At 44.0% G+C, this 25,165-nt stretch overlaps 1 protein-coding gene and 1 long non-coding RNA gene across 2 annotated transcripts; one reads left to right on the forward strand and one right to left on the reverse strand.

Moving 5' to 3' along the window:
- The first annotated feature begins 3,406 nt into the window (after positions 1-3,406).
- LOC116951078 (proactivator polypeptide-like 1) lies at positions 3,407-21,582 on the forward strand. The gene is made up of 12 exons (XM_032969456.2): positions 3,407-3,538; positions 5,589-5,713; positions 6,994-7,068; positions 11,238-11,363; positions 13,273-13,365; positions 14,423-14,497; positions 14,849-14,974; positions 16,837-16,887; positions 17,103-17,145; positions 18,963-19,090; positions 19,634-19,747; positions 20,317-21,582. Exons 1-12 carry the CDS (start codon positions 3,493-3,495, stop codon positions 20,362-20,364), a joined length of 1,050 nt encoding a protein of 349 aa, XP_032825347.1. The 5' UTR covers positions 3,407-3,492; the 3' UTR covers positions 20,365-21,582.
- Positions 21,208-25,106, reverse strand: LOC142930543 (uncharacterized). Its single transcript, XR_012946497.1, has 2 exons — positions 24,393-25,106; positions 21,208-22,034 (listed from the first exon to the last, which is right to left on the reverse strand). It is a non-coding gene; the product is annotated as an uncharacterized LOC142930543 (long non-coding RNA).
- Positions 25,107-25,165: the final 59 nt, after the last annotated feature.

The following is a 25,165-nucleotide window of genomic DNA, read 5'->3' on the forward strand; positions in this document are numbered from 1 at the left end:
TTTTTTCCGAGACCAAGGTACTCTGCAAACCTTTGGGCTACCATCAAAGATATGTCCATGAAGCCATCCAGATATATAAACACGGAGACAATTTCAACGGAGAAGATGGGTATAAGCTGAGCAATCATTGGAAGGGCGTTATTAACCAAGCAAAGTCGTAACTTTCTGTGGTGCTTCCATTCTTCCCTGCCGTTTGGCTGTTATCTCCGACTCTGAGTTGCATTGCCCTGTTGGGTGCCTCTACTGTGGTCTCACTAACATGGCCACCTCTGCTCCCTTAGCCTCGATGTATCGATGGTTCTGGCTGTATGATGGGCTGTGTGTCTCATTGGCACGACCACCGTTGCGGTGGTTCTCTTGCGTGGATGCGCTTGCCTCACAGTGCAGTTGGCAGTGTCGCAGCTTGTGTCACACATAGACATGACATTAACTTGCTAATCCCCTAATCTCCATGCCTAACCTCTCCCATCAACAGTGCTAATCTCCCATTAACACTGCTGTTATGCGCATATGCGACGGTACTCTTATGCGGCGGCGGAAGCTCATTTCATGCTAATCTATCTCCCTAATCCCCCCCATTAACACAACTGACGTGGTTGGGTCCGGGGATGGAATTCTTTTCCAGCTCAGACCCCGCTTGCTTGCCCATCGCCACATAAATAACCTCCTTGTTGTAACAGCTCTCTCGCTGGTTCAGCAGTTCCACTGCTGGATTATTTTTTCCCCCTGTGGACGACCGCTTGTGTTGCGATCAAAACGTCGTGATATATTATTATATTTTTTCTACCGACGTGACTTTACCGAAAGAACCAAAGAGTAGGAATAGCCAAACAAACACAAACTCTCTTCGAAAGCTTTCTCGTGGCTAGCAGAGCTCGACTATTGCCATTTAGCTCCTGACCATATGTTGTGCCATACGCGAGAATATAAACTTCGGCGACTGTGGGAAAATGGTCAGTCACCACTACACCACCACCAGAGTTTGGTGATTTCAAAAAAAGTGCCATGGCATTTTTTTGAAACCCCGCACTTTCTGCGTAACAGAGATTAGCCTGCCCAGTCTTGAAATTCACAGAAAAAAATCTCCTCACCTGCCCAAGCTAGAGCAAGTCATTAATTTATTGCCTCGGGCGTTCAATAGCAATAAATGAACGACCATGCTACCTAAATGCTTCAGTATACTCAACTTTTACATGCTACGGCATACTGCAGATGAATGCAGTCAACGATGATCCACGTAAACTACGTGAAATGCATTTATAAAATCATCGCACAAATTTGATGCTGGTGTTGAGGTGTTAACTACGCACTGTTCGATAACCTGCATTGCCACCAGGTATGAAAGGGGCAGTGCAGCGTCACCTCTGGGTACATAACGGTTGGGGTCAGACAAGGTGAAGTGGATGTAGCCACTGTTTGGTAAAAACCAATCAGACTGTTCCACGTGGGAATGTGGGATTGGTTGTACCTGGCCACAAACGAGTATAAGAAAGGTGACCACGCAGAGCTCAGGGAGTTCTCTCCCTACACGAAGACCGAAGCCCGGGCTGAAGACTAGCTAGGACCCTGGACCAGCCTTCCAGCCCTTCTGAGGGCTAAGGCTCGGCGTACCCAGTGGTCAGGACCCACCGGGCCAGCGGTGGGTCAGATAGCCTCCCCTTGGTCCCAGCTGGAGGACTCTAGGCTAGGATAGCGGTAGACGTGTAAGTCCCGCCAAGTCCGGAGGCTGTACCTCCTTAGGTATCAAGGAGGTTAGCGGTAGACATGCAAGTCCCGCCAAGCAAGGAGGCTGTACCTCCTTAGGTATCAAAGAGACCTGTGTGTAGGTTACGCTGAGTCTGGAGGCTGTACCTCCTTAGGGTATCGGGTGAGGGGACCGGATACCCCTCTGTGTGTTAAGAACTGTATGGAAAAGGAATTACAATAAACAGTGTGCCTCCTAAGAAGTTTACTCGTCTTTATAAACACTACACTGGTAGTGCCTTACAGAAAGTACATTTGCAGACATTATAAAGGGAAATGTTTAAATACAGTGTGGAGAGAGCAGGGGTTGATGGATCAACGCACAAATGTTGTGGGCGTAGAGGTGCTGTAACCTGGATCTCCAGGAGAAAGCAGTACAGCACGTCGACTTATTGCCATCTATTTCCATCTGTACGGGGTTTTCTCCTGGTGGTCTGATTTCGTACCACATGTATAATAAACCCAGGCCATCGTTCATAGGCTGAAAACATGTTAAAATAAAAAATCCAAAGCAGGACTTTCATGAAATAAAATCAGCGTGCCTTCCTGGATGAGTCCTTAGCTAACCGAATTCACTTAACTTAAAATGACAGCTAAAGTGTGTACAACGATGACGACAATAATTAACGTTTGTTTCTAACATGAAAATCACGCGAAAAAAGTCGCATAACAAAATAGTACAACAGAGTGTAACATCACTGCACTTAAATAACAGCAATGTGTGTACATACGCCTTGTTGTCAATCGACTGATGGAAAGGGCCTCATCATTGAGTGCAGGTCGTGGGGGATATTCGAGCATACTTCACCACACTGGTCAATGCCGGTTGGTCAATATGGAGGTGTGGTAGCACAGAAGTACAGCACAATAATTACAGTTGTTGGACTGCACCTTGCTAACCACAGTACAATATTGAAGAGTGATAATGACTGCGAGTGTTACACTACAGTACTCTGTAAGTTTGTAGTGTACAGAAATCACGGTTAATTCTCATTTTCATGAATTCGATGACGTAGGAGCAAAACATTCACGAATATGAATTGTATATCAATGATCGCTGTGCACTGTATTCTAAATAAAATAAAACGTATACGTAGAATGTTAATATGAAACTACAACTGCCATGTCATGATATGCAGGAAAGCATTTTCTGGTCTTTGCATGTGCTAACATTTCTTTACTTACGTTATTTAATTTGCCCTACCAGTGATATTCTACCCCGCCATAGGAATGTGGAATTTCAATTGTGAATACAAAAATATATAGCTTTTACTTTATTTTCGTTTTTTATCGCATTATATTCGAGTAAAACAAATTTGAGCAAAACACATCACTGGAAATCCATTGATTGCAATCACGTATTTAAATTACAGATCATTCATTACCACGCGTGGATTGGATGGGTTGATGAGCATGGGGCTGACGATGAGAAAAACTAATTTGAGCGGAACAAATCACTGGAAATCCATTGATTGCAATCACGTATTTAAATTACAGATCATTCATTACCACGCGTGGATTGGATGGGTTGATGGAGATGATGCATGCGGATCACGATGATGATGCTGATGCTGATAAGGAACCACGTGGGTTAGGAGGCGTACATAAGGGCTGGGTCACAACCTGCTCTAAACTCACTCTCCCTCACACATTCTCTCACGCACACACTCCCACGCGCACACTCCCACGCACACACTCCCACATACGCGTATTTCAAGGCTGGTGTCTGTGGTGACAAGTCCAACATCAATGGCCATCCTACACATTGCAGCAATCCTCTGCGTGGCGTATGCTGGTAAGGTTTAACTTGCACAATCTTGTCTCTTACTACCCCCACCCCCATCTCCAAACGCATCGCTCTTCCTCCGTTATCGAATAACAACAACTCTGCTGCTGCTGCCGCGTGTGTGTGTGCTTGTGTAAGTGTATAAGTAGTGGCTATATTTAGCCGGCTTGATGGTGATTATAAGGGCGATGGTGATGACTGAGCGAGTTTGTTGGGGAGGGTGAGGTGAGACTGGGATTGCTGCGGCCCAGCGAAGTGTCCCAGATTGTTGTCAAGCCGGGGTGGGAGATGGAGCGATCGGAATCGACGCACAATCTGCTCGGTCAAAACTTAAAAAAATAAAAGCGAATGCTCGCAGGGTTCCGTGAGACGTGATCACCCGGCCTTCATCCAGCAGTGGATAGAGCACGGCCGATGGTTTTGAATGCCGTGGTGCGCTCCGATGTTCTTTCGGGAAAAAAAATGAGCGCGGCGCAATGCTGAATTGATTTTGAGGCCTGGATGTTTACGTCTCTATATTCTTAGATTTGTTTTTTAGCTGTAAAATATAAATATATGTATGTATAATAACGAACGGCCGTTACCTAGGACGTCTCTTATAGGGCACGATGCAATACTGTACGTACAGTGTCGATGTCTACAGTATATGTAGTAATTGTGGGTTGCACAAACCACATTGTCGCCTTGCGTAACGTTGCGTTTACATTTTTAATATAACGCGCTAAAGTCGACTGGCCTATAGAATAACCTCTTAGCATTGCGGTGTTTCTGTGGTTATTGTGTGTGGGGGGGGGAGCGGTGGCGCAGTGGTTGACGCAGTGTTCTGAACCTGGGTGACCGGGATCGAACCGACCACACGGCTAACGTCAGTGGCGAGTCTTGAACCTTGACCCCCCCCCCTCTACTGTTACACCCCCCCCCCCCCCTGCTCCCCTACTGACCAGTATGGTGAAGTATGGTCAAACGGCACCCGGCGTGGGGAGTGCTGATTGATCCAGCAGTGGATTACCAAAAGGATTGTGTGATTTATGAATGTTGCTGCATGCAGTGTAAATGTTTTCACACCCCACAGTGAAAAGTGTACTGCTGGTTACTGTGACAGCTATTCACGTGAATGATAACTGTAGTTGTCAGTAACCCAAGATGTGTGCACGACACGATTGTATGCAGAACATTCATTAAAAAAACCTTTGTGTAAGGGCAACCTGGGATACTTAGAGGATAAATCTCGGGTTTGAAATCGCGGTCAAGTGACGTTTTATAATTAAATGGCTAATTGTGCAGGAAATGTGTGGCCGATGGCTACTATGATGTGTGTGTGTATAAGATTACAAGCTTGTTGCTTGCTCTCGACATGGTGTGGATGGTTTTGTTGCCTACTCTTTAATGCTGGCGAGGCTTTTGGAAAAGTTAACGCTTGCCATCACTTGTACCCCCCCCCCCCCCAACCAAACGCGACCTGCCGATTTTGACTGGGTGGACAGGGCGGTGGTGGTTAGGGAATGTTGTGCCCATTGCTTGTTACCGCACTAGGAGATCGCATGGGTGACCTCGGGTTTGCAATTTCAATTCCGCTAACTAATATATTTATAGCACGGCAGCTTTCACTCCCTGCCCCAGATTTACTTGGTATTGACCACTGCCACGACGACTAATGGTGGCTGCATGATTCTGTATGCCCCCATCCATCCATCCCCTTGTGTGCTGGAGTGACCTTAGTAGTTACCGATTTAATGGCCCTTTTCGCCATAATCCGCTACAACGCTTCTCCAACCTTCTTTTAATTCCATAACACGCTCCAGCTTGCTCAATCTTTGCGGCATACTGAACCAAAAGTTACTGTGCCCTCCATCCAGCAGTGGATTCATGAAGGCAGACGATTGTGTACACGCCGAATTGTTTGTATTTAATTGTAAATTGCTATTTAATTGTCTGACCCCAATTGAAAAATACCGTGGTAGGCCCAGGGACTTTTCTGCAGGACGCTGCACATCGGTTTGGAAAGCGGTGATCTACAGGTCCTACTGAACGGGAATTGCTCCTCGTGTGTTTGGTGCAGGGAGCTCCCTTGCCGTTCCCCCGTACGCAGCGGTGTGCAGCAATGGGCCGGACGCCTGGTGCCGTGATCTGGACACGGCGGTGCAGTGCGGCGCCGTCGGGATCTGCCTGCCTGTCTGGAAAGAGGTCTGTCACCTGCTTTAGCCGGTGTCTCGTGAATCATTTCTTTTGGAAGGCGTTTTTCATTCGTTTGCAGCGAAAAGGCTGTTTTCACCCTAATGAAGTCTTCCCGCTTATGGCTGCATTTGATAAGACACTATCATCCATCCTTGGTCTAGGGCGATTTGGCCACAAGGTGGCTTCTGGTGATGTGGCGTGAAAATGTTCGGGGGACAAGAGTTCCTATTTCTATCACCTTCATTGGCAGTTGCCATATTGGCTTTAGGATGTCTGTGGCCAGCTCTGCACTTTCAACTGTGCTTGGGGGCAGGATCGAGAGGTGTGTGTGTGTGTAAATTTTCTCATTTTGAGTGCCGTTCTGATCTTCTCACCAGCAGGCCTCTGGTTAAAATTGTAATACTGCTTTGATAATAAACTTCCATCTTTTATCATGTCCATGCCAAGTGCATCTCGGTGCCGAGGAACCACAAGCGCGCTTGGTAAGCGGCTATGTGGTGAGGTTGTGCGAACAATTGCCAAAGCTATGGATTCCTCTATTGTTTCTGTCGGTTGCATACGTGTATGAACTCCTTTCACACTTTTTAGCCGACCATGCTATTCGCAGCTGAGTATGCATATGAAGTTTATTGCCACGTTCAAAGGACTTTGCGCTACTATTCTCCATTGATCCTAAACCAGTGATGGAAATTGTACATTCCTATGGTATTGGGGTAGTTACTGCAAAACATGCAATCCTGCTTTTTCCACAAGCCTCTATTCCCTTGCTCACCCCTGGAGAGATGATTAGCTGACTCGACACCTGGTTTGGAACTTTGATGCGCGATGAATACTCTCGCACAGCACCATGTGCCTGCATGAACCTGAGACGAATTAAATAAGTCTAGAGGGACCGGAGTATGAATTTGCAGCAGCCTCTCCAGTGGGTTGAATGAAATTGGTAAGTGAGAAGTTTATTGGTAACAAAAACTCTAGCTTTCAATCTTGCCAAACTTTTATCATTTGACATGAGCCTTCAACCCAGAATCTGACATGTCAAGTAATACCCTGGTACTATATTTCCTTGATTGGGCCTGGGCCACTTGTGTATTTCTCTTCGATGTTGGCTTCCTAGTAAGTATTTGGGTCACAATACTGATTGTTATTCTACCTATAAATGTACAAAGGATTTTTAAAAGTTATTAGAAGTCTGCTTTTATTTCAATGCCCGTGTCTTTAAAATATTTTCATTGTATGCCCCAGTGAAGGTATTCTGGAAATATTGCAACCAATTTTGTGTTTGTCCACAGAATGGATTCGTGTGCGAGTTCTGTGAAGCGTTCATGGTTTCCCTCGACAGCATTTTGAAAGACCCTAAAACCCAGGTTTGTTATCTCATCCACATGGAAAAAAAAACAACCATTTTATACTACTCGGGCAACTTCGGGAAGATCGTTGGCAGTAATGCATTCCCCATGAGCCCACTGGCAACTGTGTGCTCATGGGGAAAGTAGGTTTTTCTTTTAACGAAGTGTGTATGCTGAACAATGATTTTATACGACCGTAAATGTAATTTTTTATTCATGATCGGATAGGCCAAGTATATTAGTTACTAGTTCAGCGGTGGCCAACTGGCATATCCTGAGCCACATGCGGCTCTTTAATCCACTACATGCGGCTCCACTACATGCGGCTCTAATCCACTACACGTGGCTCCACTACATGCGGCTCTTTAATCCACTACATGTGGCTCCATTACATGTGGCTCCATTACATGCGGCTCTATCAAAGGGGAATAATGTAGAACGTGCTACAACGGCAAACCATGAATGTCTCCCGTGCTATGCTGAGAACCATCGCTATATACTCTGCTCTTAGCAAAACTCATGGGTACGTTTTGACTCACCCCTGCTCTAGTTGATTAGGGATGGTGTGTCTATCCTCGTGCTCCTCACTAGTTAACGGTCAACTGGTCATCTAGTCCTTCCTACGTGCAGTCCATTATTGCCAGTCGCTCGGTCAATGCAATACGACTTGCCAGAAAAGCAATCTGAAGGTTTTTGCCAGCATCTGTCCAGACCCCACTTGTTCAAGTATCTGGGTGTTGCTTGTTTAAAAACTGCTCATGGGCTCCTTGGTCTTGAAAGTCAAAAGCAGTCTGCACATGGAGCCCAACGGCACCATTAAGCAGAACCCAGCAAGTGGCAACCATGTACCGTCTTGATACAGAGGGTAAACCTAATTGTTTGCTACACTTAAATAATTGCAGTCAATTTATTTACTGTTCTTTTGAACTTGTGGAGGGGAAAAACTAATTTATCTGAAGTATTAAAGCTTTCGTGACTGCATAAAATTACTCGTTTTTTTCGAAAAAAAACAATGAGTAATTTTATGCAAATGCCCTCCCAAGATTTCAAGCTGTCCTGTCTGTGTTGATTGGAAGCTACCTACCCCATTTAGTCTGCTGCCTCATTGCATTTCAACTTTCCTTGTGGTTTAGAGTGACCAAGTTCATAAGGAGTAGATCGAGGCTTGTTTTCTGAGGTTTGCAGGGTTTGTGGAAATTGTACAGTGTCATCAGATAGGAATAGGTTTTACCCTTTTTAACTGGCACAAAAACTGACACCTTTTATTCAAGGCATCATGTTTGCAATAACCACAACACAAGCAGTCAAAATGCAAACAAAAAAGACAACTCTGATAATAATATGCACTGTCCTTGAATTTGATTGGTCCACACCCGAGACAGCTTTTCTTAGAGCCTAGTCTCCATTGGTGTTGGACCAGAAGACGCCAAAAGGCGTACAACTCAAAAACAGCGCACTATCAGAGTATTGAGGGCTCGGGGTGAGCATTTACATTATGAGACCTCCTTTGTGAGACCTCCTTTGCTTGTGTTGTGGTTATTGCAAACATGATGCCTTGAATAAAGGTGTCAGTTTTTGTGCCAGTTAAAAGGGTAAAACCTATTCCTATATCTTGTTTCTGGCAAAGGAAGTCTCGTAAAGTGTCATCAGATGTTGCTGCCAAATGTGCTTGATCACGTGTTTTGGTACACCATGGAATGCTTTTTTATCAAGTTCAAATACACCTTTTATGTAATGTCAGTACTTTGGCAGTTCCTTTCAAATGACTTGCTTCAATGTGTTCATACTTTGTATTGTAATGCATTGCTTATTTGACGGAATGACCCTATTCATAAAATGTTGCACACAAGCGAATCCATTTCTTTCAGACAAAACTGGATGTACTTTCTCTAGGTTGATGGTAAGGATTCCAAATTGATAGTTGATGGAAATGTGTGCTTTCAAAAGCCCTGAAGGATGTGGCTACTCTGGATTTTGATTGCAAGCCTGAGTAAAATCCTAGCCAGGTTGAGACGGATGCGTATCCTTTTGTGGTCTGTAAAACGGTAACACCTTGTGAACATTGTTAGTGGAAATTAATGAGTTGTCGCTGCAAAGGCTTTTTTACTGTTGGAACATAATTTATTTCATGGCATAAGAATGAGAGCTGTGCACCACCCCCCCCCCCCCCCCCCCCCCCTGTTTTAGTCCATTTTACTTTCCCACCCCCAAGTGGCTTAACATTGTTTTGGATTGATAAATTTATTGCATTGCAAAAGCAGTTTTTTTCATGCGATTCCACCAGCAAACATCCAGTCTGGTTTTCCCAACGTAATACTTATTTCATTAACAGTGTTTGAGGTGGACAGGTAAGTTAACCCATCAATTTTCCATGTGAAGAGACAAACACGTTAATTGCTACATTTTCTACACTGCGCCCTGTTACATAATTGTAGTTTGTGGTAACAGCAAAAAGGTAGTAATAGGTTTTTATCTGGCACACAAACTGACACCTTTACAAGGGATCATGTTTGCTATAACCGCAACACCAAGCAATCAAAATGCAAACAAAGACCTCTGATAATGATATGCACTGTCCTTGAAATTGATTGGTCCACACCCGAGACGGCTTTTCTTAGAGCCTAGTCTCCACTGGTGGTGTTGGACCAAATGACGCCAAAAGGCGTACAACTCAAACAGTGCACTATCAGAATACACTAAGTGTGCTGTTTGGGTTGTCCAACACCAGTGGGGACTAGGCTCAATTTCAAGGACAGTGCATATCATTATCAGTTCTCTTTGTTTGCATTTTGACTGCTTGTTGTGGTTAATACAAACATATGATCCCTTGTATAAAGGTGCCAGTTTTGGTGCCAGATAAAAGGGTAAACCTATTACTACAACTTGCTACTGGCAAAGGAGGTCTCATAAAGGCAAAAAGGTAGTTGTGCATTATCATAAGCCTCCGTCTGTCCGCTAAATACATCGCCTGGAAGCTTTCTGACACCACCGTGGTACCTCTGTTTCCACATCCGTCGTGGACCTGAAGTGTCTGTACTCTCATGCAGTTGCTGCACTCAAATGTAGAGGGGGGAAATCAAACTCTGCTGCATATGCCAGGTTGTCCATACTTCCCACTGTACCACTTATCCATTTCTGTGCATTTGTCTGCAGTAAAACCTCCACCCCCTTGTTCCCTTTCACCAACCCACACCAACTGGCTTATGGTCAAACACCCATGACTAACACTTTTAGGTCTGCTTTCATAATGATATCATGCTATAGGTGTGATAGTAGTCGGGAGTTGACGGTAATATGATGCAGTCTGTTGCCTGATATGTGACTTAAAAGGCAAAATGTAGTCGTTTACATATGTAGTGACGTATAATGGGTCACAACAGCACCTGATGCCATCAACAGGAATATTGGGTATGGTAGCTCTCTGCCAGCAGAGTGATGGCATGGAAGAGGTCTCTGGGACTGGCATAGTAGGGGGCAATTGAGGCTAAAGTATCCCACTTGGCCGGCAGCATGTGGTGGGATGTAAGCCAAAGGTGAGAGGGGACACGTGTTGTCGGGCCCAGAACCATCCAGCGAGTTCCAGAAAGGGGGGGGGGGGGGGGTGGTGGTGGTGGTCGAAGGCAGAGCCAGGCAGGAGACACGTGGAAAGTGATCCAGAACCTTCTAGTAGGTTCTGGCTGAGGGGCATAAAAGGGGAGGTCCGGGGGCTGCATCATGGCTGTTTGCTGGAATAGAACCCACCGTGCTACATTTTGTCTTTGGTCTGCTTGGCATTGTGTGTCGGGCAGTGTGCCGATGAACCTGACCCATTTGTGTAGTTACCCCATTGTGATTACAGAATAAATGGTGTTGCCTACTGAATCCGTGTCTCAAGTGAACCCACTACACATACAAAAGCCATCCTTGGCTTGATTATGTACATAAATCGTTTTGTATTCGGTGACTTGCTTCCCATTCTATTTTGGACTGCTATTGTGTTTTTATATTGTTTGACCCACCCCCTACTGGGCCTCTGTGCAAAAAGAGCTTAATAGCTCTTCCTCCTGCAGTCTAACTAAACATTGTTTCATAAAACTACAGACTCCAACGCTTTTATGCATTTACTTAACACTCTAGTCGCCCATTATTTTTTTCAATCGTGTTTTTTCCATTGCCCGGTTGTTAACAACTGCATTTTATATGTTCAGGCTGACGTGAAGAACGACCTGGACATGGTGTGTGAGCTGTTGGTGTTTAGCACTCTACGTGCAGACTGCCACGAGGCTGTCGAAGAGTTCTTGCCCAAGGTGTTCTCTTATCTAAAGGGCCTCCTGGTAGGCAATGTTGCATACACGAGCTACACATGATGCAAACTGGGATTTCAATGACCCCTTGGTGGGATACCACTGGTTTAATGATTGCTGCACAACTTGTTCTGCTGCCTCTTTATTGCTTCAGTAGCTCGGTTTCTTTGCACTAGTCTTTGGGTCTTTTGGTTAAAAAAACGCCGTTTCTATCACGAGCGGTCAGGTGAAAAAAGGGGTTGGCCTCCAAAAACAAACTGTTTACAAAAGTTTAAAAATGGCTGTAGCCCAAGTTTCAGACCAATGGGTGGGGCACAAGAGCCCTGGGGGGAGCAATGAGCAGAGGAGCTTGTGTTAATGCGAAGGATTCAAAAACTAAGCAACAGCCAGTGCTAAAATGGAAACATAGCCGGTTATGATGTAATCTGATTAACGTCCTTCCAGTGATTGCGGAGTTTGTACCCATCCTTTCGGTTGCCATTGTCTGTATAATATGGATGACTTCCTGAACGAATCTTTGATAGCCAGTGGACTTGCAAAGTACCTTCATCTTGGAGAAATCAATTTCGTGTAATCCAACTGCATTAAAACAATGATCAGCCTTGGCCGAAGTATTGGTTCTACCGTATTTCAGATCTGCCTTGTGCTCATTAACATGGCCCGAGACCTGTTACTTAGTTTCCCCAATGTAACTACTGCTGCAGACACAGCTTTGTTTGATGCAGGGGTATTGCATGTCAGGGATCATAGCCTTCACAAATGGAATCTCATCACGAATTTTATGTACCGTGTGAACTCGAACCTGGATCTTGTTTGCTCATGATTTTGGAAATCATTTTTTTACCCCTATGTGGTTTTGATTGAGTCTTCAGATGGTTCTTTCCCAATAGTTGGTGATAGCTTTACAGATTGGTCTGACTATCCTTTCATCTTAAGAGCTTGGTGCACGTGTTTCCTGATGGTCAAAAATACATTGCACTCTGGTATCGAGGTTTGAGCTTCTGGGATGATTGGTGGGAGTCGGGTTTTAGGTAGGCATCTGTCTACAGGAAAGCAACCCATACTGTGTCCCATTTGAGCTATCTGGTCTCTCGATATAAATATCCAAGAATGGTGGCTTGCCATCCTTTTCCACCTCCATGGTGAATTTCATGGTGGAGTATATGGAATTGATGTGGTTGAGAAATTGGTTCGGAGCTGGTCGGCCATGTGGCCAGATGCGTAGATGACACGTTCGGCGTCTCTTCCACAAGGACGGACGTAGAGTGGATGCCTCTGGCATCGTCTTCAATTTTTCCATAAACACTGGCAATGGGGAAAACCCATTGGGGTGCCTTCAACTTGTTTGCAGAATGTGTTCCATTCCAAGTGAGGTGTGTGTGTTTTGAGGCAGTCTCACCCAAGGCCGGTACATCACCATTCGGTCTTTGGACTAAATGGGCAATGATTGGAATGTTAACAGGAAATTTGGTAAACAAAGACTACATTGAAACTAATGAGCAAATCACCTGGAAATGGTGATATGTCCTTAATTGACAATACCAAGTGAGCTGAGTACAACAGAGGTGGTCTTACCAGTGAGATTGTAATTCAGACATTGCACATCAAACTTGGTCGGCAGGTTAATTTGCAGTACACGAACCATTACACCATGACTCTATCCTGACATTTACCATACAAATTAGAAATTTCCACAACTGGTTTGTGGCTGCCAAGAGATGAGAAATTGCCCAATGCTCATTTCAGCTTGTAGACGCCTCAAGGACTTCCATGTGGGCCATGATCCACTTATCTGCCCAGCCACTTGCAGAATCAAAATATTTAACTTGACTAGATGTCAACTCTCCATGTAAGCACGCCTTTCATTAAAGGCATGTGCAATCCCAGCAACACGTGCGCACAAGTAAATGCTGCTGTGGGGCATGCTGTCTGCTTACAGGCTGATCCCAAGAAAGCGTGCAGTACCCTGTACCTATGCAGCACGGATGGTGAACTGGCTCTGCGAGGTACCCCAATCCCACAGCTCAAAGAGGTGAGAATAATTCACACGGTTGTGGACAGTCCAGTGCTGCTTTTCCTTAATTTGATACGTGTAGCCCTCTCGTCGTTTATTAGTTCATCAAATAAAATGCACCCATGCTCTCGCAATGCGTCCAGAGGGTTGAACGCAATTCATTGCCGTTGGAATGAGGCAAAATAATCTTGATTGCAGTTCTGACTTCATAATTACGACGGTTGACTGCGTAGAGGGTAAAACCTAATGTAGCTAAATTTTATTAATTTAAGAACTGGTGTTAAGATTAATTAATTTCTCCTAAAGTTAGACCGTGTAAATGCCCGGCTGGATGAGCATCACCATCCAGTACTGTGTGGATTTGGCAATGTTTATTTACTGATGCCACCGAGCATAATTGAACAGAATTTACAATGTTATAGTTGCTCTGTTGGCCCGATACCGTGTGACCTACATTGCACATACACTAAACCCTTGTCAATTCGACACATGGGACTCTGGCTTTGCCAAATTATCCAATATTCTATATTATGTATACTGGCACTCCCAAGTGCCTCCTGCCCCTATATATAAAAAAAAAAATCCAAATTTGTTTTCCAAAGCTATTGACGCACCTGCATCAATTCTATCCAGAACTTTGCATTTGTCTCGCAGGCTAAGGAATTTATACGTGTCCCTTTCTCTTACTTTATGGTTGTAAGCAACATTTTCTGAGGGTTTGCTTGCAGTGCACAATCAAGGTCGAGTCCAAAGCAACAGGTTTGCGCTCACGCTTGCCATACGCGCCGCCACTAGACAGAGTCATTGCTTTGGTTGTGGTGCGTGGCGTTGCTCTACATCAATGCCGTGACATTGGACCATTCAGTATGGCAAATTGCTAATACTGTATATATATGCAAAAAGCACAACCAAGCCAAATTGTCCCCAATTACGAATTCTCATACCGAAATAATGGCTTTACTGTACTATGGATTCATTGCTTGAAAAGCAACACTGGGAAAAAATAATTGCAGTGTTAATGCTTGGCACGGTTTGCAGGCACGTGAGAAGGATGACTTGCGTTCTGTCTTGGCAGCTGAACGTGACATGCAAGCTGTGCAAGAATGTAGTGGCAGCGGTTCATGACACATTGACTGATCCTGCCACGAAGGTAAAATTTATTGTTTGGGAGGTTTTTTTTTATTTGCAATTAACTGGGTGGCTCCAAGCATCTTAAAATGGGCTGGTACCTGTTTTTTGAAAATCAGGCTCGGCAAAAATCTTGTGGCATTAATCCAAATCGCAGCCTAGTGGCTGAGTAATAATTAAAGTGTGCTGGATAAGGTCCAGTAATACTGCTATGAATCCAGCTTACCCTCGGTTCTATTCCCGCACTAACCAGCATGGTGAAATATGGTTAAGAAAGCATGCATTTCCTGATGAATATTGGCTTGCTGCCAATTCTGCTGTGGGGCAAACCAGGGGAAATGGACTTGGCATACTATCGAATTCTCTCTCGCAGAAGGACATTGGTGGATACGTCGATGCTGTCTGCAAGATGATGACCTTCCAGCCACTTGCAAACAAATGCAAGCGCCTTGCCGACAAGTACCTGCCCGTGCTCTTCAACTACATCGACAAAAACCTGGTACAGATGGATCGGCTGAATCTTCAGTGGCATATTAGGGTTGCTACCTGTTGTGCTTTTCCTTGACGATCTCTCCTTTTTGAGGTAGCCGTCCTGGGATGTCTTGTCCTGGGACGTTAAATCCCACATCTTGTTACATCATGATGCATTTGTGTGATGTTCCTCCCCTCTTTCCATATCGTGATCTACGTCGTCTAACAGACATGGCTAATGAGATGGTGTGCGAGTGGAGGGGACTGCATAATTTATGTATCTTCTGGAGACTTGGTCTTTTTAAAAGTCCTTGACCTTTAATTGCTTTTGATACTAACCTTCCAATTAAACTCAATCTTTTGTGCATTTGCTCTGTCCATCCATAATAGAATGGATGCTCGTAAAGCGACCCAATTATAAAACCACTTAAGGTATACAGTTACTCCTAATAGGGCCCTGCCATATTAAAAACCGGACCAATCCATGAAATTGGCATAAACCATAATATACCAAGTTGTTTGGCCCCGCCAAGCTACCTGTCGGCTGCCATACTGGGAATTAAATACTTCTGAAGATGATGCACATGGTAAATGCACTATTTAATGTGTCTTGATTTACTTTTGGTCTATCTTGCGTAGTTTTATCAATTTCAGCTTGTTCTGCCGTGTAACCCAAAGTGAAGGAATATTCTTACAGTACTCCCTAAAGTTGGCACTCTGACAGGTGACTGTCAAAGGTACTACATACAGTAGTCCCTCGGTTAACGTTTTTAATCCGTTCCACGGCACTATTAATTGCTTTCACTTACGAATTGAAAAATAATTGTTTCCATTGTCCAAAACAGAACCATAATGTAAGGAAGCCCAGTCGAGGTCTAAATGGGCATCAATGATTGGCTGAGGCATGCTCGGTCCTCTTAAGCACTCGGATTGACCGAGATTGGCACCCACGTGCATAACATAAACATTTTAATCAAAATGTCAACGTTAGTCAAAACAATGGGATCCTATGGGAATCGTGACCCGAAAAACCGTTAACTGTCACTTAAGGGACTACTGTATTGCATCTCTCCGATAGGCCTTGCCCAACAATCTGTTCTTTAAGTCAAATGATCCCAAGCGCTACTTTGTCATGGAATTATTTTCCTCAGTGTTGTGCTTTACTTGCAATATAGACTGGAGTGGGCTTTACTAATGCAACACTTTCTGACCATTAGGCCATCTACAATTATTGCACTTAATTTTTCGAATTGCAGAACCTGAAAAGGTATGCAATGCCTCCCCAATTGTGGCCACTGGTTCTACTTGTGTTTTTGTTATCCTTGTTTTTACACAATTTTCCCCTTTGGAATCTTCACCTGCTTTCTGCACTGTCTGTACATATACTGCTCATCTCCCTTGCATTGCCCTCAAATGGACGTGCTGACGAGATGAAGGCTACGATCCAATGTGGAGCTCAAAGTTTTCCATTCTTGCAAAATCCTGGATTAAACTTAAGTGGTATCTTAATTTGCACTGGTAACTGAAACCTCTACCTTAATTTTAAATATGAGGGTTTTAACCACCTAATGCCATTTTTAAGCTCATTGTAACGGTTACATTTGGCTTGCTTTACAATACATATCCTCGGCAAAGGATGCCTCGTAGGAACTTATTTCAACAATTGAGTTGTGCATAATTAATTTGCCATTTGGTCTGTCCCACACTTGTGGTGAGGAAATGCGTGTGCAAAGTTGCTGTGACCTGCGGTTGAGAATCAACCATCGAGGCAACGCAAGATGACCCGGCGCACTCTTGTATCCCCAGATGAGGCATCCCTTTAGCTTTTTTGCCATTCATTTAAAGTACCATGTTTGGGATGCGTGTTTGCTATTTTTCTGTGCGACGCAGGTGCCGGATAAAGTCTGCAAGGCGTTGAGGTGGTGCCCTTCAAAGCAAGGGGTACAACGTTAAATTTTAGTCTTCTCACCTTGCAACGCGCTGCAGATTTTGTTCCAAATCTGCAATGCTGTTCCAGTGACTTGGAAGTGCGTGGGTTTAAACGTGCAAATGATTGCATAAATGCTGGTTTAAATACAGCTATCATGTTGAGCAAAATAAGTTTCGGCTATGAAATGACACGCCAACTAAATTGGCCGTTTGTGGTTTATTTTCAGATTGGGTTTGCTTGCAACGAGATGCCCTCCTGCCAAGACTTGGGTACTGAAAATATGCAGTGCAGTTCATTTATTGACATGTAACCTTGTTATTACTGTAACTTTATGCTGTGTAAGCCATTGACGGTGCTTCGCACACTATTTTAATATTCCAGGCAACTACAGTTTTTTATTCTTGACATTCCACCCCACCGACGGCAATGGCTTTATCAACATGGCCTTGGCTTCATCTTGCTTTTGAGGGTGCCATTATGATGACGTTAACTACCTAGCCTGGTATACAGGAGGTCGTGGGTTCGATTCTGACCCTGATGCCTGCTTGTATATTTGGAGTTTGCATGTTCTCCCCGTGGTCACGTGGTTTTTTCTCTGGGTCTTCTGGGGGTTTCCCCTCCACATTTTAGAATCGACATGCGTTTAAAAGTATTTGGCTGCTGTGTTTCCACGTGATAAGCCACTTCGTTAAATCATCTGGACAAGTCGCTTATGAAATAGAGCAGTGTAGCTCGGTGGACTCTACCTGGTAAAATACAATTTTTGGTTTTAGTTAACTTTCCCTAATCAGGTAGGCCATCTATTGCCTTCTGCATCAATACCAAATGAGACTAGCACTGGCTACACTACCCTTCATGTTGGGTGTGCACACTAAGAGCATTTCCCCCAAGGTAATATAACAAGATTCAGTGTCATGTCTTTTTAATTCAAATTTAATACCTCTCGGTCTATCCCAACAGTCATCGGCAAGCCTGTGACATTTTAGCACCCACTGCATGTAGCCTCCAAGAACACCAAGCTAAGAAGTTGTACCTTCTCCTTGTTTTTGTTCATGTCAATGATATTGGCATCTTTCATACAGTAGTTGGTTCAATGTAAATGAAATGTGGTTCAAGGCATACATTGATTGGCTGATTTGCATCCTTGAGTAACTGTGGGTGCCAGCTGTTGACTGATAAATGAGTAATACGAATTCACCCCCCAGGAGACTGCCTGGTGAGCACTTGTCGGCTTTGCAGTGCCACTGAGCATTGGATTTCTACGTTGCCCCATTGTCTGTGCTGCATGATGGTGCCGTCTTGGTTGCTGTTGGAGAACCACAGCATTTTTTTACTTTACCCAGGTTGCCCTTGAAAAATAGCCTTCTAGCATCATGAGTCTTGCCTGTTCTCCAAAGAGATGTAATTTAAATATATACATGGGTGATTTTTTTAATATTCAAACATTTCGTTAAATAGTGTTTTTACTTTAACCCATTAAAGCATGTGCATTTTCTGAGATTTCCTTCCAAAGCGTACTTCCACAACTTGGGACACAACTGCTTTGGGCTGAATCCATTTACCCTATTTGGCCAAAACTAAATGCATTTTGTCCATGATCTGCAAATGGTCTCTACATTTTTGTCAAGGAGCATATAAAGCATCACACGAACTGCAGTTGGCCTCACAACAGCTTTTGGCTTGCCATCGAACAGACGGTCACCGCATGGTGTGGTTTCAGGTGCGTGTCTGCGGCCGTCTGGAATATTCTTCCGATGGTAGGAAGCCACAGGAGCTATGTATGCGCATTTTATATCTAGATTGAAAACTAATTTAGAACTGCGCTTTGTGTAAAGTTTGCCTTTCCCCAGCACCTTCGGTTAGCACAGGTGGCTACGTATGGTGTGACGAAAGACGTCCTACCTACATGTAATGCTCAAGACCTACACGCTGCAAATCTAAAAAGGAGTGCACAGCACTAGACAACAGATGGGGAAACCTGCCCTGTTGGAGCGTGAGAACGACAGCCGTTCAACCCAGTGTTAATGATGGTGCTCTCTGCAGGGAACCATGAAGCGCATAAACCTTGTGACGTTTGCCTTGGCAGATGACCCCATGTGCCATGCGTGTCGCACTCTGGAGAAAGCCCTGAGCCTCTCGCTCCTGAATCTGGTCTTCCCAGCCCAGGAGAACCTTGTCTTGGCTGACTGGACCCCAATGAACTCGCTGCAGAAGGTTATATTATTTGCATACACCCATAATTTGCATTTCCAAATCCTTCATGCATTCAGTATTAGCACCGTTCTTGTTGCGCAAGGCTATCGCGAAGACGTTTAAAATTGTCTGCAGTTTTTGCAATGAGGAACAACGTTGCTGTGTAATTTACTCGCTTCATTTGTGAGCAACTTTGGAGCCTGTGGTGCCTTTTTGCGTGGTTTTCTGTTCTTTGACTAACATCGTAGGATCTTGCAAGCCATTTGTTAATCCGCAGCTGGATGAGGACCTTACCCCATGCCTTGTGGGCCATGAGGGATATTTGACCAGACTTCACTGTTGGTCAGTGCGGTTTTGAAGGTGGTGGAAGAATGCATGTTGCTTTCCGGTGTGACCTCTGCTGCCCACAATATAGCCCTGCAGCCTAGAACACACAATTATGCACAGTATTTACCCTCAAGCAATATCCAGGCTCCGTAAGCCTGGGTTTTGAGATCGGTCCTTACTTGGTAGTTCACCCTTTTGTATACAACTGTATTTAAATTGTTTAAATCTCCTGTGCAGGAATACTCTATTGTGGATATGGTGAGCCAGATGGTGGCTATGGTGCTGCCCTTACATTGCCTGCAGGGGCCCTCCTACTGGTGTCGGTCCACAGACACCGCCAACATCTGCAATGTAAGTGGTGCAGTTCATGCGAGGGTTGATAAAGCTGGCACTTGGATGCTTGGCTTTTGCTGTTCACTTATCATAGGCCAGAATTTGTTCACTCTTAGATGAAGGCGATCCTCAACCCCATCCAGTCTTATCAGTTGCCTTTTTGGCTCCAGTTCTGGCAGTTGACATCCTCATGGGCCCATTGCCTCTTTGCTCGACTTGACTACCGGCTATAATCCCGTGTGAGGCATGTGTCCTGCTCAAGAGCACGTACTCTTACCAGTGAATGTATCCAACTTGCACACATTCTAACCAATGTGTTTGTTCCTCTGTCGCAATATCACACCACGTTGGCGTTTGTCAGGTTTTGTTCCATTTGCATTGCCAACGTAAGCTAATCTATAACAATTAAATGTTTCTATTTTATCAGGTATCTTTTAATTTTATTCAATTCCTGTCTTAGGAACATAATTTCCATCGCTGGCTTGGGGGGGGGGGATCCACTCTGACCTGTGCTCTGTAGTTCACGTGACATTGTAGCCACTTTGTTGATGACTCATGCATTTCGTTATTTCTGTCGTTTTCCGTAGGCCATGGAGCACTGCACAGAAAAGGTGTGGGGATCTACTTATCCCTGAATATATTTGTCCTGGTGTGACCTAAATGTCTGCCATTGAAAACCGATCACCTTTTGAAATGTATAATTAGTATTCCATTATGGCTTTGAACGCTCAAATGTGCATTTAACTATTATGAACACCACTGGTGATTTGATGCGGTGGTTGCCGGCCCCCTCTCGCTTCATCACGAACTACATTCTGTTGTGCAGTACACCCAAAACTACAGGAATCCGCCCCAGTTATAAGATGCCACATTACGTGTCCTTTTGCATATACATCACTCATTGGAGAACATCGATCGTAATGTTTTGCATAGGCTTTTTATGGCATAATAATAATTGTCCACTATCTAGGAACGCACGTGGTAAAATCATTTTGTGATGTAATGCTGCACTGTGTATCGCCAAAAAATCCCTCCACCCCCATGATCAGCCTGGGGTCTGCCAGTCCGCCATTTTTATATGGGCATTGTGCATGCACGATAGAAATGCTGCATAGCATGAGGTTATAAATTGAAAAATATTAAAGGGTTTGGAAAGGAGTGGTAAATGATAGTGCCTCCCTGGAGTAAAATCGATTTTGCCAGCATTCTTGGCCAACCCATGACCTTGGTGAGAACTATTCTAGTTGATGCAGGAAAATTTATACCTCCTGCTCCCTACCCTCCCCACCCTTTAGCTGCTGGAAGTAAGGGAAAGGGTGAGCGAGGTAAGAGGCCTTGCCCACCTCGCATGACCCATCTGCCATCTCGACCTTGGTGATTTGGTTTTCTGAGGGGTGGGAAGTATAGCACGTGATACCTGCACTTGGATCGGTCTCCAAGGAGGACCATTGTCCTGTGTTCCCCTTTTTGTCTCGGGGCTGTCTGACAAGGTTTTAAAGCGGGTCTGATTTGGACCCGGCTTAATTGGCTGTTGTGGCAATCTTGTGGTTAGCTTGGATGTGAATGTTACTAAAAGTTGATGGCACATGGGTTGCGGATGGAGGATCCCACCTAGCTGGAAAAGGTTGCTTTTTTAACATTACAAAGAAATCTGGGTGGTATGACCGTTTGAGTGTTGGCGACTGCTAATAAAAACGGGGCTTAACACCAAATACTAAAGCCTTGGGTTTTTTGCTTTAATTCTTAAATTTAATTGCCACATCCTACATCTTTTTCCCCATCTGGAAATCCGATTTAGACGGTTTGTGTGTGGGTATAATTTTTTTTCCTTTAATATAAAATTTCTATGTCAAGCCTCTTTTGCTTAATGCTTTTCTCTCACATGATGCACAGTGAAACCCACACGCCGGTTGCCTGCCAAGTACAATGCCCCACGTCTGACCGTATAGCCAAAATGAGCGACTTGAAACTGCGTAGCGCTTTGTAGAAGTAGGATGGCCGCATGTAAGCGACATTGCAGAAAACGAACCTAGGGAAACCCTTTCTTTAAAAAAGTTCGATTTAACAAACATCAAATTTTTAGATTCAAGCCTCAACCTTTTGAAAATTGCAAGTCCTTTGATTTAAATATTACTGGAAGGTGCGTGATGTGCACGACCCGCCAGGTGAGGTCAACACCACGTTAGACAGTGAATTGGAATTCCAGGAGCCCTCAACACGTTTAGCAAAAGGGGGCCCAGGGAAATTTTTGGGTACAAATTGGTTGGCCTCATAAGAAATCGCACAAGCGAACCCCCGAAACAACCTGGTCATGTTCTTAGTTTTTTCGGTAAAGTCACGTTGAAGAGAAACAACAAAATAACAAAATATATATAAAACAATAAAAAATTCTCACGACGTTTCGACCATAACTCAAACGGTCATCATCAGGTGTGTCGGTTTGCATAAATTTATTTTGAAAACGGCATATTTATTTATATATATAAAAATAACGTTTGCGTCACGCGCAACGATGGCAGTTTGCCAGGACTAGTCCATAATTGCCCAAGTAGACGTTGCTCTCAGGGGCCTGGGTCACATCGCTGCAGACGTAGCAAGATCTGAAATCGCTGCAACCCTCAAAAACGCTAAGATGCCAGCTAGCAACCTCAGCAAAGATGAGCGTTTTGAATTATATAAATTAAAAAAGAGGAATGATATTGTAGTTCTCTCAGCTGACAAAGGCAATGCTACTGTTATCATGGATAAAATAGAATACAACAACAAAATTAAAAAATTACTCGACGATGGTAGTTATACAAAAATAAAAAGAGATCCCACCAACAGCCTCGTCACACAAACCAACAAAATAATTTCTGATTCAACCGCATTAATTGATCAATCTAAACAGTTTTCGTTGAAACCTTCTGCTGCCAGGCCACCAAGATTATACGGCTTACCAAAAATACATAAAGTTGATACACCTCTTCGTCCCATAGTCTCTACTATCAGCTCCCCCACCTACAAACTAGCTCGTTTTTTGTCTGAAATCCTGCGTCCTTTCACTGGAAAGACCACCTCTGCGGTACAAAATTCTACTCACCTGGTATCAACAATCAAGGGTATTTCCCTGTCCCCAGACGACCTGCTTGTCAGTTTTGATGTAGTTTCCTTATTCACCAAGGTTCCTGTACCTGACACCATTGCAATCATTGAAGACTTGGTTCATCAAGGACTAAACACTGAGGTACCCCCCCTGGTGAGACACTGTTTAACCAATACATACTTCACTTGGAATGGAACTTTCTACAAACAAACTGAGGGCACCCCAATGGGCTCCCCCCTTTCTCCAGTTATAGCTAACATTTTCATGGAGAAATTTGAGACTGACGCCATCCAGACTGCCACTCTGCGCCCAACCTTATGGAAGAGGTACGTGGATGACACTTTTGTCATCTGGCCACATGGCCGGCCTGCTCTAGACAAATTCTTCGACCACATCAATTCCATACACCCAGCCATCAGATTTACCATGGAAGTCGAAATAGATGGCAAGATAACTTTTTTGGATGTCCTAATTAAAAAGAGACCTGATGGTTCAATGAGCCACTCTGTCTACAGGAAAGCTACCCATACGGATGCTTATCTGAAACCGGATTCCCACCACCATCCATCACAGAAGAATTCTCTCATCAAGACTCTGTATCATAGAGCCCAATGCATATCCGACCAGGAACACATAAGCAGTGAACTCAAGCACGTACACCAAGCTCTTAGGGCTAATGGTTACTCCGACTATACAATCCGCAAAGCTATCACTCAAACCATGAAGAAGAACCCTCTTGAGGAGCCTTTCAAAACCATCACTTTACCCTACATTGCTGGGATCACAAAAAAGATCTCCAAAATCTTGAATAAACACAAGATCCAGGTCCGTTTCAACACATTACATAAAATCCGTGATCTGGTTCCGTCTGTAAAAGATGTGATTCCGGACATACAATACCCTGGTGTCTACAAACTAAGTTGCCTCTGTGGTAGTAGTTACATTGGAGAAACCAAACGCCATATCTCGGACCGCATTCGTGAACATAAAGCAGACCTTAAACACGGTAGGACCAACACCTCGGCCGTAGCAGATCATTGTTCTAATTCAGTAGGCTCACATACCATTGACTTTTCCAAGACGGAGGTTCTTTGTAAGCCATCTGGCTTCCATGAGAGATTCGTTCATGAGGCTATCCACATATACAAACAGAGACAATTTCAACCGAGAAGATGGATTCTATCTTAGCAATCATTGGAAAGATTTGATAAATCATTTCAGTTCTTGATTGATTGTTCACGCTTACAGTGCCTTTCAGACAGCATACATAAAAACAAATTTCGTCTCCCCCCTCCTCTTTTCAAAAAATAGATGGACTAGTCCTGGCAAACTGCCATCGTTGCGCGTGACGCAAACGTTATTTTTATATATATAAATAAATATGCCGTTTTCAAAATAAATTTATGCAAACCGACACACCTGATGATGACCGTTTGAGTTATGGTCGAAACGTCGTGAGAATTTTTTATTGTTTTATATATATTTTGTTATTTTGTTGTTTCTCTTCAACGTGACTTTACCGAAAAAACTAAGAATATGAATTACTGCAGTCACGAAAGCTTTAAATCAAAATTTAACCTGGTCATGCTTAAAGAGTTGATTGGCAAGTTTCAATAATCTTGGACCTTAAATTGCAGTCCATTTGCTTGAATTATTATTTTTCTCCCAGAGTAGCACGAGTACGTCTTAAACTGCTATGAAACCTGCATTGTTATTAAAGAGTAATAAAAAATGTTTCTGTTAAAGTTGGAGATTCGTGTGTTTTATCAGCCATTGCAATTAAAATGTTAGTGACCCATTGTGCCAGTGTGAACGAGGTTATCTGGGATCAGCATTTCAATCTGCTACATTGTTGCACAGAGGTTGATTTAACTGCCGTACTTGGATTGGCTCATGGTTCAAACAACTTTGGGGTGGCCAATGTGGCTGAGAATTGGGGGTAACTCGAGCTATGGAATTTGCTAATTGGGAATGCAGGTTTGGTAATACTGAATGCACAGTACCAGGTAATTGCGTACATTGCAAGACCACGTGGTGCTGGCTCGGTTTGACCGTGGCATTTAATGCATCCACTTTCAGTTTACCGTGCGTTGAACCATTGCTGTCAGGCCGCAGACACTTTCTGATTACCCTTCATACCTTTCAATGCGCTGTATTCTCCTGTGCAAACCGTTGACGGAATATCCCCCACCACCACGCGCGCATGCCGATTTGCGTTTGTCGGTTTATTAAACTGATGATAAGTCTGACGCGAAATTGTTGGTCCACAGTAGTTCTCTGGTGTAACGAACGGTACCTTCGTATTTTTATACTTTTTAGCACGGCCGCATGTGCAAAATAAATTACATGAG

Source organism: Petromyzon marinus, chromosome 41, assembly GCF_048934315.1.
Source record: "Petromyzon marinus isolate PM22_M1 ecotype Great Lakes invasive population chromosome 41, UKy_Petmar_22M1.pri1.0, whole genome shotgun sequence".
Taxonomy (NCBI): Eukaryota; Metazoa; Chordata; class Hyperoartia; order Petromyzontiformes; family Petromyzontidae; genus Petromyzon; species Petromyzon marinus.

Bases quoted from the DNA above. Each gene is read 5' to 3' on its own strand.
- LOC116951078 (XM_032969456.2), top strand. From the start codon at position 3,493: ATGGCCATCCTACACATTGCAGCAATCCTCTGCGTGGCGTATGCTG. The intron at 5,714-6,993 runs GTCTGTCACCTG...GTTTGTCCACAG, and splicing joins GCCTGCCTGTCTGGAAAGAG to AATGGATTCGTGTGCGAGTT. The intron at 19,091-19,633 runs GTTATATTATTT...TCTCCTGTGCAG, and splicing joins CAATGAACTCGCTGCAGAAG to GAATACTCTATTGTGGATAT.